Source organism: Pyrgilauda ruficollis, unplaced genomic scaffold, assembly GCF_017590135.1.
Source record: "Pyrgilauda ruficollis isolate IOZ18807 unplaced genomic scaffold, ASM1759013v1 scaffold25, whole genome shotgun sequence".
NCBI classification, from domain to species: Eukaryota; Metazoa; Chordata; class Aves; order Passeriformes; family Passeridae; genus Pyrgilauda; species Pyrgilauda ruficollis.
In genome coordinates, this window is record NW_024523822.1 from 10,153,780 (window position 1) to 10,172,314 (window position 18,535).

Below are 18,535 nucleotides of genomic sequence, written 5' to 3' on the forward strand. Positions count from 1 at the left end.
TTATTGATCTGCAGCCCACAGAGAGTGCAATGTGCAGTGTAGGTAACAGCTAAGTGAGCAAATAAGAAGAAATGTTAATATAGCAATAAACCAGACATTTTCAGGTCTCTTGCTGCAGCATAGGTCTGTACAGCAGCAGATCTCTACAGCTTTTGAATACCATGAGAATTCACAATATGGTTTAAAAAAAATATATATTTTGAGCATCCTCAGTAATGGAGAAGTAATAAATGTATGGGAGATAAATTCTGCTGAGAACAAGATATCAAAGATTTTAGAAATTACAGTGTTTGAAAACCAAATATAGAAGTCAAAAATGGGTTTTTTTCCCAAGATCAGAAGACCAGAAAAACCAATCAAAATGAAAAGAAATGTAAATAGTCTTTGGAGTAGTTTTCTTGTAAATGGAATTCCATCACTTTTAGAATGAAATTCATCAATGACTCCATTCATTGAATTTCATGATTTACCAGGTCCTTAAAAATCTGGAGGGAGAGAAATTACAGTAATGAGAACTTAAACTGTTGGGGCAAAATTTGGCTATGGTTGCATTCTAAAAAAATCTGCATATGTTGTGCAAAAAGCTATACATATCTTTATTTTTTTTCAAATTTTATTCATTCTTTGGATGGGAATAAAGAAAATCTATAATGTGTAAACAAAATGTTTTGAGTAACATGAAAAATTTTGTCATCTTTTCAGTTTTTTACTTTGTACATCTTTCCATCAGACTGTATTTTCTGCAGCTATGCTGAGACCTTAACATGATAAAAATTATTAAATCTGACTAGAAAAAATCAAACTGCTAGACTGAATTAAAAAATAGATAATCCCATTACTTATTAAGTTTTGAAAAACATTTTCAGATGAACTTGTCATTGCTGAGTGCTGACAATTTTTAGTTTTTGAACATTCTGTGGCTCTACCATCTGATCAAGGAAGAATGTCATAACTGTTAATTTAATCCCCCTCTTCCATTATTTAAATGGTAAAGCTATCAAGTCTATATTGTTGAACATCAAGATATACATTTCGTAGTACCAAAATCATTAAAGTTTAACAATAATTAATTACAAATGTATCTGAAACTTTAATCTGTGAAATATAAGCCCCTGTGAAATGATGGCCAATGAAAATTATTCACTTCCTTGAGCTCTGTAGAGGCTCACTTTACTGCAGGATCAGGATCTTGCTGTCTCAGCAATTTCCTGTTAGTTTGTTGTGAGTTTGGGAAGTCAGCACGATAATTTTCAATGAATGTCACTGAACCTGACTTGAGGAAATGATAATAATGCTGCTGACTAGTAGGTAAGTGAATTGTAATTAATGGACACACGTGTCAGAGACTTTTTTTCCAAATTATAATATGGAGCATTTTATGGTCAGTGGTACAGGCCATGATTAATTTATTATATGAATTTTACCCTAGAGAGACAAAATGACAATTAATTTTCTCTTTCATGCTTCTTCCTTAGTTTTTTCTCTTTCTTTGAATGGAGCACAAACCTTAAGCATGTTATCTTTTTTTGCATGCATTGATATTTTATTCACAGAATATGGATATATATACCAGTATTGTATTTATTGTACATCTATTATTTATTTATTATATTTTATTGTACATCTATGGTTTATTAAATACTTTAAATAAAAGGTATTTAACATGATACAGGGATGTCCAAAAAGGCCTTAAACTGTCAAAATATTTTTGTTTTTCTAATAAAAGAAACTCATTTAGGATATTAATTTACTAAATTGTAATTAAACTATAAAAATACTTAAAAACCTGTTTTGAAGCAGTTTAAGAGAATTACTTTATTTCTCTGATACTTGATAAAATCATGTTAATAAATTACTCTTCTGTTGTTTAATGAAGTTGTTAGTGAAGTTTTCAGATGGTTTTAATACTATTCTGACTTCTTCCTTTCTGTGCTGTGACCATATAGAAACAAATATTGCTTTCCTAGTCCTCAATCCCATTATAATCTCACTAATTTTATATTCTTGTGCTCTTCAAGAAGCTCTATGCTTTTGAAGATCTGTCCAGCAGTTAAATTCAGAAAGCCCATGAGTTTTAACTGCATGAATAATTTCTAGCCTGTGTTAATAGATTTTTTTTTGGTCGCATGTGGCATGCTTCCACCTTTGGTGTTCAGGTAACACCTGTAAACTAGGCAAAGTCTCTAAACTGCATTTTTCACAATTTTGTAGCTAAATAATTGTCATTTTTAATGAAGTTCATAACCAGAAGAGATTAGTATTAAGAAATACAAATATTAGAGAAGTTACACAATAAATCACATCTAAAAGGTTGTAACTGATGCAGAAAAAGCCCCTATAATTCACTTTGAAATTAAATTGCTTAATGGATTTCTGGGTCTGAGACATAAAAATGTATTATATTTATCAAGAAACCAAAGTTGAAAATATAGAGGGCTAGAAATTGTAAGTAGTAGGTGAATTAGTAATATGATCCATATATTCAAATAGTTAGTACCTGGATGTCAGAAAAAGTGTGACTTGCCAGAAGGCACTTAGTCATCCAGTGAATCCATTAACAGCACCATTTGGCAAGAAATGGAAATTTTCTCTAACACTGTCATATCATATCATCTGAGGTGCATCATTTACTTACAGACTGGCACTCTTTTCTGTTTAATACAGTGTCTGTGAGCTTTTCAACTACAAGGAATAAAATTATTCACAAAATCTTGCTAATGACCAGGTATTATTAATGTTATTCTGGCTTCCTGCCTTCTTTGTATTATGACATCTTTTGGAAGTCACATTTCAAAATCTATGAATGCAATTAATATTTCCTGTTTCCAGAACTGTCCAGATATCCACATCCTATTCTTTGGTTCAGTTTAGAAAACTTGGTATGATTGTTTGGAAAGCTAAAATACATAAATCAGTCAGGCTTAAGGAATGCAAACAATAAATCAGGTATTGCAAACATTTAATCATTGAGCTCATTCTAAAATTCGGTGGTAACAACAGTATGTAATTAAGGTTCTCATGTATGTACATGTTTGCCAGGTCAAGACCTAGCAGGAGGGAGAAGATTGGCACATCATTTCAGAGTCTGTTAAATTTAAAGTAGGATTGAAAGCTACATCTTGGGAAAGTTCTGCTAGTGCTGCAGTGCCAACAGAAGCATGCAATATTTTTAAGGGTAGCAGCTCAGATTGTATGCCTAGAAGAAGATACATTTTGCCCTTAAAAAGTTAAACACTGATAGCAAAATATGCAACTGTCTTTCAAAATTGGAAATGACTGAAATTGCTGTACTAGATCTCTGTGGCTGTTGATCCAGAAGTGATTGGCATTTTTGTGGTTTAATTTCTCTTAGCTGCTTGAGTTTTATAATTTTGAAGGAGTCTGGCCTACACTATCAAATTTTTCCGTCTCTGGCAGCAATTATAAAAAAGTTTAAGGTTCTAATCATCCCTGTTACATGTGAGAGTTCATGTATTTTTCCCTGACGCTACTTCATTTCAATATTTTTTTTCCAGATAAAGGCTTATATTCATATAATTCAGGTAAATTTTCAGCATGCCAGAAATGCTAATTGCTTCCATATATGTGCAAAATTTGATATTTTATTGGTGTGCTTTTGCTACCTATTGTGCAGATACTAAATTGCATAAAAGTTCTTTGGCTTTTCTTGTCTGCTTTTCAGTAATAAGTCATTTGTTGGCTTTCTTTCTCTATTCTTAATGTCTCAGTATTGGTATTGGAGCAGTGTTGTAACACCATACTTGCTTTGCTTGCCTTAATTTTAGGTAGAGCTATGGTAGGAAAACTGTAGTGAGCTTTATTAACTATACTAGGAAAATGCTATCTAGCTTTAACTGGATTAAAAGGAATGCTATTATATTACAGCTGTTTGAGAACTAGTGTAAGTATTTTTAAAATACAGACATGGGGTAAATGAAGTACTGACAAAATCAGTATTTACACTGATATATATTTTTACAGTTTCTTGTTGATATAAATCCCCATTACAAATCCAGCTCCATTTGAGGAGTTTGCCTTAATTAAATATAGTAAATTAATAACATTCAGTTTTTACCAACTTAAATTTTGTAGTGCATTTCATTTGGGACATTTTGCAGTTTTTGCAGTTTTAATTATTGGAATCTCTTTGAGAATTGGTTCAACTAATTATCTTTTAGTTATGTTTAAAAAATGACACTCACATTGTTATGAAAATAGATCCATACCATGATGGAGAGAAACAAAACCCCCTTAGGGCAGAACTTTCTTGAGAGAAGTACTAATAAAATCCATTTTCCATTACATCTAATGTCAGTCTCCCATATTTCTTCTACTCCTTTCTCTCTTGAAATAATCCCACATTCTTCTCATGTTTTACAATATCTTCACAAGGGGAGAGACCAAGTTTGGTGTGGCATCTGTGGGCCTGCATACACGTGGATTAGCTGCAAATTTTAGCTGGATAAAGTTTCTTTTTGATTAAGGACTTCCAATTTGTACCTCTCTCTTCTATCAAGAAGTGGTATATCTCTCTTTTATCTTTCTCATCTCTCCTATTCTGAGCATTTTCAAAGACCTGTAGGAACTTAATAGAATTTGTTATTTATACTCCTCCTCTGTCAGTGTAGCTGTAGTTGGTTGAAAGCCTCTAAACCCCACTATCATGTGCAGGATGATAAAGTGACAGACTGACATGGAGACAGCAGGACTGCATGAGAAATTAGCTCACACTAAGGACCTTTGGGCACAGGCTGGATGAATATCAGAGAGCAAATTCTTAAAACAGTTGTTATGAGACTCTTTTGGGGGTGCTTATATGTCAGCTCTGAACACAGAAGAAATACAGGCAATGCTAAGTGACTTTAAGTGGTTGTGGAGGCCTTCTGTGAGCTCCAGGGAAGGAGCTGCAAGCATGCTTCACTACCCTTGGTTGCCCCAGGGAGTCCACAAAGCCTTGTAGAAGCTTTCTGCATTGTAAGGGACAGGATTGGGAGCCTGGTCTGCTTTCTTTTCCCCCCCTTTTTTTTTTCCTTTCTCCACAAGAAAAGCACAGAATTCCTGAGCCATAAATTTGGCACTTTCTTCTGTATTTAGGCTGATGCACACTAATTTTATTTCTCATTCTATCACCTGTCCTAGTTCATTTTGATAACTTTGTTGGTTGGTCATATGCACTTTAGTAGAGCTTTGAACCTCCTATGTTAGTCTTCTCTTGAGGTCTATCAGAAATGTCTGTGGGGAAAGTATTAAACACAGAAGGTATTTTGTATTATTTCCTCTGCATATTAATAAAATGATGAAGAAAAGCTGTGTGCCAACTTCTGTTGTCGTATGGAAGGCAGAAGGTTTTTTGGAACCCTCCACAGATTTTGGTTGCTTTGTGAGTAAATATTTTTATTTGCATATTGTTTCAATCATCTGGGAGAGTTCCAATTATTTAGAATGTTGTTATGGAGGGAAATGTGATTCTGATGAAATAGAATCGAATATTCCAGCTGGCAGGGACCTACCACAACCTTCTAGTCCAAGAGCCCAACCATTCAGTGCTGACCAAAAGCTAAATATGTTATTAAATACATTGTCCAAATGCTTTTTAAGCATGGACAGGTTTGGGAAAACCAAAGAATATTCTGTAAACATTTTTTCAATTGTCCCCATATTATTTTTATTTTGAAGTTGTTAAAGCTTTCCATGGCCACCAACACTGCATCCCATGAAAAATTTACAAAAAAATAACTATTTTATTAATGAAATTGAATGAAACACCTAATTTTTCTCTTTACATTACTTCATCCCTGAGGATGAATAATGGAAATGTTTTTATATTAAGAAACTACTGTATTATAAATTCCTTTTCCATGTAATAGAAAGTAAGAATGCAAACAGTAAGAAATTAAACAGAAAGTATTTGCTAAATTGAAATAGAAAATAAAAGTCCGAATGGTTTTTAGGTGACAGGGTTTGTCCCCACCCCTGAAAGTGCTGTGAACTTCCAGTTCTGCTGTGCACATGTTCTCACAGAGCTGTCATGAGAACAGCTGCGTGAGGTGTTAGCCTGAGCAGCATTGCAGGGAAGGAGTAGAGAGGTGTGGAAGGGCAGGAGGATGCTGAACTTTGGCAAGTTCTGATGGGGAGGTTTTCCAGTGTCCCCAGTATAAACTCTCCCCTGAAAACTTTTATTGACAGCTTAAGGCCGTTAAACCCAAACTTGCTAAATGGAATAAAAAAAAAAAAATTTGATTTCCCTGGGGCTATGCTGAATTAAGGCATTTTTTGAGGGTTACAGTAGCATGGGATCTATTTTGCCTTCAGTCCATAACTGTAATAATTGTTAATCTGGGTGGAAGGGATTTGAAATTCTGTATTTACCATCTATTACTGCTGGATTATCAGACAAAAGGTGAATAATACCTCCAAAAGACATTTATAAATAAACTACATTCTAGTGGAATGGCATCAAAGAAAAAGTTAACTACAGGCAAACCATTGGCACCAATGCATTCATTTAATGTATACAGTATCCTGGAATATAAGATTTTTACTGAATTCTGAATTTATGTAAGAATGGACTTAAACTCCTTGCTCTTGATTTTTGGACCATATTTTATAATGTATATGTCAAAGAGTTTAAGGTTTTAACTAAATACTAAGTAACAGTTTCATTCACAATATTAATTTGCAATAATTTGTAAGAGTCTTCAAGTGTCCCATTTCACTGATAAGATAGGAATTGTTCTTTCTCTTTTTTTGTAATCAGTGGTCCAAATTACTTAATGAAGTACTACTTTGAAAAGACATGGCTAAGGTGGGACACATGTCTAAATCTTCACAATTACATTGTCAATAGATTAAAAAGAAAAGTATCATCTAAAATTAATATAAAGCAGATTAAATTACTCTTGCAAAAACTCCAAGAAATATTAAACTAATCTGCTAGCAATTATACTGACATTACAAATACTTGCTTCAATAAAAGGCTTTGACCTGTGCACTTTCTAGTTTGTTCCATTTCTGAAGTTAATGGAAGAGGTTTTAAATATGTATAATCTTGATTTCTTTGCAGAAATTACGTATTCCAGGCAGTAGTTCTTGACATTTCACATTTAATTGACATAGCATTGTTTTCCTTTTCCCTTCCTGAAAAAATTGATTGCCAAAGATAAGACCAAGTCATTAATTCTGCTTTAAATTTCTTCTGACATCTTTACTATCATTTAAATTTACCTTTGTAAGAAAATTAAAAATATTACTTAAACACTGTTTTTTTTCAATAGGTTTAAGTATGTAAAACCAGACTTAGCTTAAGTCTGCTTAAAATTCTGGTTAGCTCTTGTTAAAGCCAGCTCTTAGTTAGGGCTGACTTGTAGCTGCTTGAGGAGATAGAATGGATGATCTGAGCTGAACAAGCTTCATATCTCATTTTACAGATCAAGCTTTCATATTTAAGGATGTCAGGTGTTGCAAGAGACTCTCCTCTCTTCAGTGGCAAAGACAGTTTGAGAAATCACTGAAATCTGATTCTTCCCTTGCTTTTACTCTTTTTCTACTCCCATCCTTTGGGCAGGTCTCAGTCCTGGCCCGTTCACTTTCTCTTGCACTGGCTCTTCCCTGAAGCTCGGATCTCTAGATCCTGGAAGATGACGTGGAGCTGAGGTATTAGGAGAGTCTGGAACAGGTGGATGTGTCTTGAGAAGACAGAGAGAGAGAAAGAGAGAGAGAACCCTGTCTTTTATGCCTGTGCTCTGTTGAAGTTTAATCTCTCTTTTCTGCCAGATGTATCCTGTGACTACAACAATATATAATTTTAGCTACACAGCTGGGAAGTGTAGAGCCCACTGTGACAACAGCTGACTATTTTCATCCTCAAAGATGCAAATATCTCCTCCTGAATACAGAATATATATTCTAAAAATATGTTAAAGCAGATGCACTTAGCTGTAAATATAAACATAAATAAAAAGCAACCTCAGTTGTAATTAATTAGATTCATTCATAAGAATGAATTAGTTGATGAGTAAATGACATCTATTCAAATCATAGTTGATTCAGCCTTTTCACATCTTTCATGATGAAAACCTTTCCAAGCAGCCACGTGATGAGCATCAGCAAACTCAATTTCCCCCATCTTCCCATGCCACAATCTGATCTATCTCTGATAGGGCCTGAGGAACATTAATTGCAGCCACAGACCCACTGCAAGATCAGTGTCAGGGCTACCCAAAGACAGAATCCCACTGCTTTGCGCTCCCTTTGGGGGCTTCTGCCTTCAGGTCCCAGCCACAGCCCAGCCAGCTAGTAGGGCTCTCTTGCTTAGTGCTTGGTCACAAATATTGTCCTCTCTTAATGGACCTGCATTTGAATCGGTGGCTAAGAGGAAAGGAGACTAATCCTTCTTGCTCACTGGCACTTGTATCACTACACCATTAGAGGCTTCTCCTGAAAATGGCAACAGGGACAGTACCACAGGTGGAATGGATGCTTTCTTGGGGGAAAAAAAAAGAGAGAGTGGGTCTTTGTAATACTATACTCAAGAAAAAAATCAGAGGAGGTTGAAACCTTTTCCTTAATTTCTGCCCTCATCTTCTAGGTTTTCTTGAGTGCTAATCGTCATCACTTGCTTGTATTTTTTTTTGTTTTAGAGAAAGACTACTTGTTGTTTCTTGTACCCTACCCATTGTAGCATGGCTATTTCTAAAATTTTATAATAAATTGAGCTTCTATATGAGAATTGCATGACTTCCGCTGAACTAATTTTAATTTCCTATTTGTGGGAAAAGCATCAACCTTTAGTTCAATTAAATAAAGACAATTAAAATTTCTTTACTGAAATTGCATAATGGATTGGCAGGCTAAATTGTTTTCTAAGAATTAGTACATATCATACTTGCACCATTTTTTAGTTGAAAAAGTTTTAAACTGAGAAATTTTTATCCTCAAAGAAATAGTCTGCAGTCTAGATTACAAATTCATACACCCCACATCTTAATTGCTGCAGTGACTTCTGACTTCTCATATAAGGCACAGAAGAAATTGAAAATATACAAACAAATACAGCAGGAACAATCAGAAATATTCAAAGGTTCACATGTATGAAGGAATCAAAGAATGATATTTCAGCTCAAAAAAATGCAAACCAAAGAGATAACTATAGCAGAAAACAGAATGCTGATTCATGTTTCTCAGAACACAAAAGCTTGGAGAGCATTGGAAATGAGATAATGGAAATAAAATGTAGGGAAGTTGATTTCACACAATGCATACCCCAACTGCAGAATTTACTGACATAGAATATTACAGAGGCCAAGAGAATACTGTGACAAAAAATGAAATTATATGAATTTGTGGAGAATAAGTTGATTACTTATTGTAAACAGGACGGCTTAGGAGAAGTCTCAGATCTTGTAAGCACACTCTTTCTGATAAAGAAAGACCTTCCACTATCCTCTAGTGGGTAGGTAAACAGATGTTCAACAGTCTAAAATGACAGCAGTTCTTATAATTCAAATAATTTCTAAAGTTTCTTTAAATTGAAAACTCTTTATTTTTGTCAAAGCCACCCTCAGTACATGATCTCCCAGTTTTTTGCTGGGAAAGGAGGGTAGACAGCCTTCTGTGCCAGTTGCTCAGATAGAGTGTTGAGACTGCTTTGTCCTGCGCCTCTTCAGGTTTACTCCAAGTTTTTTACTGATATTTTTGTGTCTGCATTTTTCAGAAAAATTGTCCTGAGGCAGGGGAAAAAAAAAATCTTGCATGTGATTGGATGTGTGGTGACAATCAAAGTTTCTGCCTCCTAATTACCCATTTTTTAGATGGTTTTAGAAACTTAATAGACACACCATCTTGCTGAAAAACAGGGAATTTTTCACATTTAAAATAAGTGAATGAATAATTATCAGTCACATGCCAGTGTTTAACCCTGATATCAGCAATCAAATACTGTTTAAATATGCCACAGAAGACTGAAGTAAATTTAGGCTGAAAAATATGCAAAACCTTGCATATTTACTTTTCCTGTGTGACCTACATTTGGGTTCTAATTGTGGAAGAGGAATTTGCTTTTGCAAACTCAGCTCTAGATATTTTGGCAGGTATACATTTAATAGCTTGCTTGTGTTCCATGGCACACTACATGTGTGAAGCTTCCTTTTCTCCTGATAATCCTTATTAAGAACTTGAAGAAAGTACTACATGCATTTAATTTTATTGCTATTAATAATCTTTCTGTTATTCAGAGGCTTTGGGGAGGGATGGTGCCTTGTATATGAAAACTTGGAAGATGAACAGTGTGATGCCAGTTTCTGTACAGAATGAATACAAATATCTGTGTATATGGAATGAATATAAACTATATTAAAATATTTCATAAGAGCCATATTGTGGAGATGTATTTCAGCATTTCATTTTATATTACATTAAAGATTTAACTGAAATAATTGGTGCAGTCATATATGTTCAGCAGTTATAACATGAATAATTACCTTTATATGCTGATGTTAATGCTTCATGGTATAGTATGAAATCCATACATTAATTTATGTATTATTGACAGAGGGTAGTCATAACTTACAGGAAGGAAGATGATGCATGTCTTTTCTTTTTCCAGGATCCAAAAGAATCAGTGACAGCGAAGTCTCTGATTATGACTGTGATGATGGAATTGGTGTTGTTTCAGGTACTGATGTTTAAATTTACTTCTCCAAGTTCAGTAGAAATATTTCTTGTTTATAATTTATTATGAATTTTGCAATGTTTTTCTGATGAAAACTAAGTGGAAATTAAGTATATATGTTTCTAAGAGACGCAAAATAAATATAATGTATAATCTCAAAAATTACGAATGGGGGAAAAAAAGTCAGTGTGTGAATGTTCTTATTGCCTTTATATAATGATACAAATAGCATAGGTAGTGTTTTTAATAAATGTCCAGAAATGTTAATATCTTTTTTTTTGACAGACATATGTTGATATATCCTGTAAAATTTCATAATGGAATAATAACACTACCAAAGGTCTGAAACATTTAAGGCAGGACAGGAGATAGCAGATAATCTGTTTCACTAAGTATTGTAATTGAGCCTATTTGAGAAAAAAGTTATCATGGTCAAAGAGTATGTCTCCCCTTCTAAGAGAAAAGATAATACCAGATAAAAAATATTTATAGCTGAAAACACTAAAATTACAACCATATGCTTTTCATTACTACAACAGAGAATATATTTAAGATTATAGAATCATGGACACTTTTAGGTTGGATCAAGTCCAACTGCTAGAACTGGAAAGTTCACTACTAAACCTTGCCCTCAGTCCCACAGCCACACGTCTTTTAAATACCTGCAGGAGTGGGGACTCCAGCCCTTCCCAGCCTGTTCCATTGCTGGACAGCTCTTTCAGGAAGATTTTTACCAGTATCCAACCCAAAGGAGGCAGCTGTGCCACCTGTAACCAGCACTGAGGGCTGATGCTATCAGCACAGAGTGGGGTACTCCTCTCAGTGTATGTTCTGTTACCCTGCTGCTCTTCTGAGATTTTTAACACTCAGGGTTTTCTGTGCTGGATAGTTGCTGGTTCTCTTGGGTGAGGTCCAGCTCCAGTGTTAGACAGTGGGGTTTGGGAAAGGCTGAGCAGAATAATCTGTCTGGACTACAGCAGCTGTGGGAGCGTGATCCGCTCAGGTCGGTCAAAGCGTGTTCCTGCCACGCAGCCACCCATCAGCACATGGGGCACAGCATCTTCTGCTGGAGGCTAAGGAGGGGAGACAAGAAAGAGGAATGAGAGCAGTACTGCTCACCTTGGAATTAAGAGTGAATAAAAAGAGTGAGGAAGGCAATCCTGAATATTGCGAGATGGTGTGAAGCCAAGTGTTGATCAATCCAGACATTTAGTGAACTATCTAATTATATGAGTTGGCCTAGTTCTGCTTTAAAATCTATTACCAGTCTGAGATGCATTTCTATTTTGTCTACATAGTCATGCTTTTATTTCCAGGATATTTCATGGTTAGCTCATAGGCTGTGCTTAATTTTTGACCCTGGTATGTTACTATTCCATGCTATGGGTCTTGCACTTACTAGGATAAGGAGATATCTTTTACTTTATTTTTTTTTATAGTAAACAGCATATAAATTTTATGAAAAAACCCTTTTTATAAACTGATAAAATTTTACAGACTTTATGATTTAAACAGGGCAAGTCATATTTGTGCTAAGGTTCCAGGAGTTTTACAAGATAAAAAAAAAGAACACTAGGCCTGCAAAACCACTGAAATTTCTGTGTTCCTTAAAACATTTATCTTCAAACAGTAACAGGCTATTTGTTCAGATTATTACCTTAATTAGAAATCTATTAAGGAAAGTTTACAGCTGTTTTATATTCCCACTCCCCTGTTTCCTTTATTACAGTCAGAACACAGGAAGGACAGAGAGCCAGTGGTGTGAAGTACTGGAACCAAAGAGGCAGCCATCCTCAGAAACCCTTGGTTGCTATTTACTATACTTTCAGTCTTTGATGACTTTGATTTCGGTCCTTTCAGTCTTTGATGACTTTGATTTCGGTCTGTAATTAGTAGTCTCTAAGGCATTCTGATTGCCTGTCCTCCCAAAAATAAGGGTTTTCATATTGCTGTGGGTCAGTTAAATTAAAAATGTATCAATCTAATTTAGGAGCTTAAAAATAAAGGTAGGAAATAACAGCATTTAATGGATATATTTCTAGAGTGCCCAGTATAGCATCATTTTGAAAGTGATTTTTTTTTCCTGTTCTGGAAAAGGGTACCAAGTTTTGCAGGTTTTTTGTACCAGGTGCTTGAATATCAGCAGGATTCTTATGAAACACCTAGATTTACACATTTGATTCAATAAATTTATCATTTGACAACTTGTAAAATGATGGTCTTTACAGTTGAGTGAGCCTACTTCCCTTACCTGAGTTTCTGACATACCTTTAGTTTTTTAGGATCTTTAAGCCATTGAATTTTTGCTGAACAACTCTATACTTTAGTTGCATTTTAATTCAGCCTGGCTCTGTGGGTAGGAAAATTTGATAGTTTTTAGGTTTTGAAATATTAATTTAGTGCCTTACTTTTTTTGTGCTGCTGCCACTATGTTTGTAAGTCTTCTGGTTTAGTCTTGTCTTACCCTCCACTCTCCTTATCATTCCCTCAATTGTTTTAAGTTCCTCTATTTGTTTGTAGACTCATCAAAATCTTGGTTTAAATATGCACTGTTTGCATGAAACCATTTGTCTCTCTTTGTTTTCTTCCTTTCTTACTTACCCCAGTTCTTTCATTTTGTATTTTCAGGTTTTATATAACATGACACTTTGCTATTCTTCTGTCTGCTATATAAATAGTGCATTACATGAATTAAGCTTACCAACATCTTTCAAGTACTCTCAGTGATCCTTTCCATAAAATCAATTCCTAGTATCACACCTGTGAACTAAAAATCCTTTAAGAAGAATAAAAATTATCTCTTTGCTCCTCTTCAATTTTCTTTTATTCATAATGGTTGACTAGATGTCCTTTAAAGTTCCCTTCCAATTCAAACCATTCTGTGATTTTATGAGCTCTTGGAAAAATTATTTACCAAATCTATCACATCTTGTGGCTTGGATCTTAGCCTGCTTAGACAAATGTATTAAACTTCAGTCTGTTGTTTCTGTCAACAGGAAAGGCCTTTAAAAAAATAGTGATAAACAGATTGAAAAACGTCAATGTCTTTTTTTCTGGCTACACATATATTCTCCAACAGTAATTGTTACAAAGAGTTATAGCATATTACGTATTTAAAAAGCAAATTTTTACTGGATTCTAAAATAGCTCTCTTCAAATATAATGTACATTCTTCTTGGAAATGCTGGAAAAGTCTCTATTAATATTTTGTCTTTGTTGGCATTAGTCTTACCATAGGATAGTGGAATGAACACCATTCTGGTTATGTCTAGAGATTGGTTATACATAGCTCTCAAACAATTTAAAGCATTTATTTTGCTGTCCTGAACAATAAACCTTCGCCCTCAAAGTTGTCTGTCACCAGAAGTTCTTTGTGGGAGTACACCAGCATCTACACCTGCCCTTTGGAATGTTCTTACATCCTTTTCAATAAAAGCTATACAGTATTTTTATATTGATTTTATTTTAATGCCAGAAATGTTTACAAAAAATCATTTATATTATAACAATGAATACAGCTCAGTGAAAGGCAGGTTGGCTTTTTGGGTGGTTTTTTTTCATTCTAGTGTCCAAAGTTAAGCATGCATTGCAGTTAACAAATTCAAGGAATATGGACTATAATTTCTAAATAGTTTTCTTCCCAGATACTTTCTGGGGTATGTTGAACCTAGGGAATACAAGCAGCCTATTGGGTCTGACTTTATGAACAGAGACATGTATTGTCAAGATCATTTAATCATAAAATTCTCACCTATTGTTTTTGTAACACTAAAATGTTAAGTAAGATAATAATGTTTAAAATTCAGTTCTACTCCAATATCTCATCTGCATTACAACAGATTATGTATTATGAAACACTTGCAATCTGAGATATGCTTCAACAGAAGCAACAAATGAATCATGGAAGAATGTAAGGCAATGGATTCTACACAGACTGCATTACAAGTCTCTATTATAGAGAAGACCTTTTCTGAGTAAAAGAATGCAGTCTCCAGCTTTGAGAAGAAAAACATTTATAGTGATAAGTTTTTTATCATTATGCAGAAGATAGCTGTATGTTTCAGGAGGAAATAAGAATACAAAGAAGATATTTATTCAGAGGATAGTTAGGTCCATGTAAATTAGGAAAAAATAGTAACCATCAGTACAGAAGTTATTACTGAACCTTCAAAAATATTTCTGTGTTTGAAGAAGAACAAAAAGAAATTATCCATTTTTGCTTCACCTCTCAAAACACCTGAGGAATCCGTTGTTCAAAAGAATACTTTCACTGTCATGTTGCAGCCTTTGCTGCAGAGGAAATGTGTTTTTCTCTATTTGCTGATAACATGAGCTGAATTTTTATTCCTGAATCCTGTGGTGATTGTTTCTCAAAGCAGATGCAGAAAACACACTTTAGTTACAGATTGAAACCAACGGCCTCAATAGAAAGACATCTTACAGCATTAGCACATAGAGTGGATTACTTCTATCCCTACTAAAATACAGATTTCATTGTATTACCAGATTACCAGCTAGCCCTAAATGGGAGCCCATAGTGACCCAAAAGCCCAGTAACTTCAGATGTAAACGCTGACAAGGTTTTTGTTTTATTGCATGTTGATACCAAGTGCCCTGCTCTAAAATCTGTTCTTTCTGGGTTCTCTCTTGATTTAAGAATGTTAGTCTGTGTATCACAAAAATCCCTCTTCCAAACTGAAATTCAAGCCATGTTAAATAGTCCTTATCTGACTGATAATCAGACTGACTGCCTAGATCAATGGATCTTTACCCATTTTCCTTTCTTTCAAACAAATAATTTGTATATTTTTTACAACATTTTGCCTAAAGTTCTTTACACATTATTATAATTCTTCAAGCTTTTCTTTCATTTATAGTTTTCTTTCTTAATATATACTGTCCATTTTACATGTTCATTATCTTATTTAAATTTTGAATGTAATACTTTTATTATCTAAAAAAATAAAGAAATTCTTCAGTATCATTTCCTCAGCTGACAAATCATCTTTCTCTTCAAACATACATATTCTCTCAATGCTTTTCTTTAAACTAGTCAAAACTAGTCAAGACTATTTTTAAATATAAGCTATATCACTCCACTTTGAAAGTAAAGATGTAACTTGATTCAAGTTTTATTTTCAGATTATTACTAATTATCAAGAGCACTCTGAGGAAAGTTAAGGAAATATGAACTCGGTGTGTTAGTTTATATTTTACCACAGTCCTATATCTGTGGAGTGACAAAGGCATTAACAGACAATGAAAATTGCAATGATATTGCATTCCTATCAGAGATGCTCTTAGTGGATACTTCTCACAAAGGGGGTCACTCGTTGGGGTGGGTTGCATTTGTAGTAATTTAGAAGAGCACTTCTAAAAAGGAAATGTAGCAAGAAAGACAGATAAATTCCAATCAACAGTGTGAAGAGGAGGCTAATTGAGGGGACTTGCTGGACAGATGCAAATATACATGGATGAGTGCTTAACTAAGAAGAAACATCTTTATAGTACCTGTGGTGGTTTGGGGTTTTTTCCCCCAAGCTTTGCATATCAAGCACTGAAAGCTCAGCAAGCTCTAGTTACTGTGTGGGAATGCTTTTCCATAAGAAAAGAATTGTCTCAAGTGTAATGGGCCCATAAATACAATTAGTGCTGTAGAGCTAAATATACCTGTGAGGAACTGAGTTGCTATGCAGCAAGTAACCAGTTGTTCCTGCTGTAATGTTTACTCGTTCCTTTAACTGTTCATTCATTCTTCCCACATTTGCAGAATAATATTTAATAAAAAAAAAAAATTCCCCAAAGCAATTCATAATGTATCTCCAACTTATAAAGTATTCAGATATCAATAATTCAATTTATTTGATCAGTGACTGTCAGCAATTTTTTTAGAGGACATCTAATTTCTTCATTTAGATGTGCAAATCACCCCAGAAGCTGAGCACATTTGTATGAAAGAACTGAACTCTCTGTAAAGTGCCCATATGTGAAATGTTAGTATGTTAAGCATTTCTGGCAGTTTGATTATATAATTGTTTTTAATTAGTGCTTGTTCAAAGCCCAACCACTGTGAGTATTAAAAAGTTAAATATCTGAAAGCTTGATGTTTCAATCAAATACAGATGTTAAAGTGGAGAAAAAATCACTTAACATCAGTGTCAGAAACAAGTCAATTACGTTGCCTGTGATGAGCAGCCATTCCAGTACTGCCTTTCTAGAACAGTTTTCATGCTAAGAGTTTCTTTCAAGTAAATCAAGCAGCAAGGCATCTAAATTAAAATCTTCATTAGTACACTTCCGTTAATTCTTTTCAGGGCCATTTTAGGGCTGTTGATGTGAACCTAATATTTGGAAGTTTGTGATTTTCTGCAATTTTGACCTGAGAGATTCATAATTTAATAACAATTCAATCATCAGTATTTACTGAACATGTACCCTGCATAGCATAATATTAGCACAGTACAGCGATACTGTATGGATTAATATTTTAAGTCAAATATATTAGTAGTCTCTCTTAAATCAGTTAAAACTAAAACTTCAGGTCTGAAGAAGCTGTATTTAGTGTGCTTTGTAAAATCCCTCTCTTCATATGTGTCAGTTTTTAATGAAACCTTCCCATGACAGAAGAAGGTGGTGGCCTTGCAGTTGTCTTTATCATGTGTCTGTCTTTTAGGTGTCTGCAGCTCACAGTTGTTTACCACTGATTATCTCTACACTGATTATCAGGTGTTGTGTACTCTCTACGTTGATTTAAGAGGCTTGCCATAGTTATAGAGCCTTTGATTCTATGGTAATGACTCAATATTTATAGCTGCAAGCAGGATAATGTTTATCCTATTTTTACTACTGCTATAAATATCTGCTTTGATCAATAGCAACTCATTGGTCAAACTGCCCTTATGACCTGTCTTTTTTGTCTATAATTTCTTTCAAGAAAGTGTTTTTTACTTAACTTCTCTAACCTTATTTCCAGGATGTGCAATAGTTTTTAAAATTGGAAGTTAAATAATACCTACAGTACAGGCAGTTAAATCAGAGCTACATTAACTCTACAAAACTGAAGGATAACTTTGAAATTACCTCATTAACCCAAGTTAGTGGGTTGTCTTACTTGAACAGTTGCTTTTCAATGTGTGACCTGTTGGAAAAAGAGAAGTTTGTAAATATAATTATTTTTGTTTAAGGCAAATGAATTATAAATGACAATTTTTCTGGCAACAGTATTATTAGACAACATTAATCTATTTCTTTGATCACAGCTAAAAACCTCTAGTTTTCTTCAAAAAAATAGCAATAATTTATCAAAATTGAGCTAAATTCTAGGAATGCTGATTGTTTCTGCCTTTGTTATTGTCATAAGGAAGCAGTACCATTGTTAGTTACCAGAAAGCAATGCATGACTACCTCAAAATTGATGTAAAGCACATATTTGATCAGGATTAGACTTGACAATTAATTACAAAGTAATATATTTTGATTTATTGCAACAATACTGCTCATTTGGTCAACTACAATAACAAATTAGAGCTGGAAAAGGCTTTTTGTTCCAAAGTAATTAATTTGTTTCTATGTGCAGATTTAATAAGTTCAATAATTTTGATTTACTTGTTCTCACTTCTAGAAGTTTTTCAGTCTTTTTTAGCATTTTTTAGAATTTTAAAGGAGGGGTTTTTTGTGTGTTTTGTTAATTGATTACTTTGCCCTTCATTATGTTTGTTCACCTAGCAAATCTTACAGTATTGCTCATTCCCCTCACATTTTGAGGTACATACTTCTGTACATACCAAATATTATAGAAACTGCTGATTTTTTCAAAGAATTTACCTATTTCTTCATCTTACTACTCTACATTGTTTTCCATCTCCA

The 18,535-nt window shown here is 34.1% G+C and overlaps 1 protein-coding gene across 35 annotated transcripts in view; it reads left to right on the top strand.

Moving 5' to 3' along the window:
- The window catches only part of RIMS2 (regulating synaptic membrane exocytosis 2), a 445,269-nt gene that overhangs the window by 262,668 nt on the left and 164,066 nt on the right, over window positions 1-18,535 (top strand). For 33 of the 35 annotated variants that reach the window (XM_041470636.1, XM_041470624.1, XM_041470633.1 and 30 more), the window contains one exon: window positions 10,604-10,672. In XM_041470636.1, coding sequence (XP_041326570.1) covers window positions 10,604-10,672 — 69 coding nt within the window. Of the gene's footprint in view, window positions 1-3,515; window positions 3,543-10,603; window positions 10,673-18,535 lie in introns of all 35 variants that reach the window. The other 2 variants (XM_041470623.1, XM_041470626.1) reach the window with 1 other exon arrangement.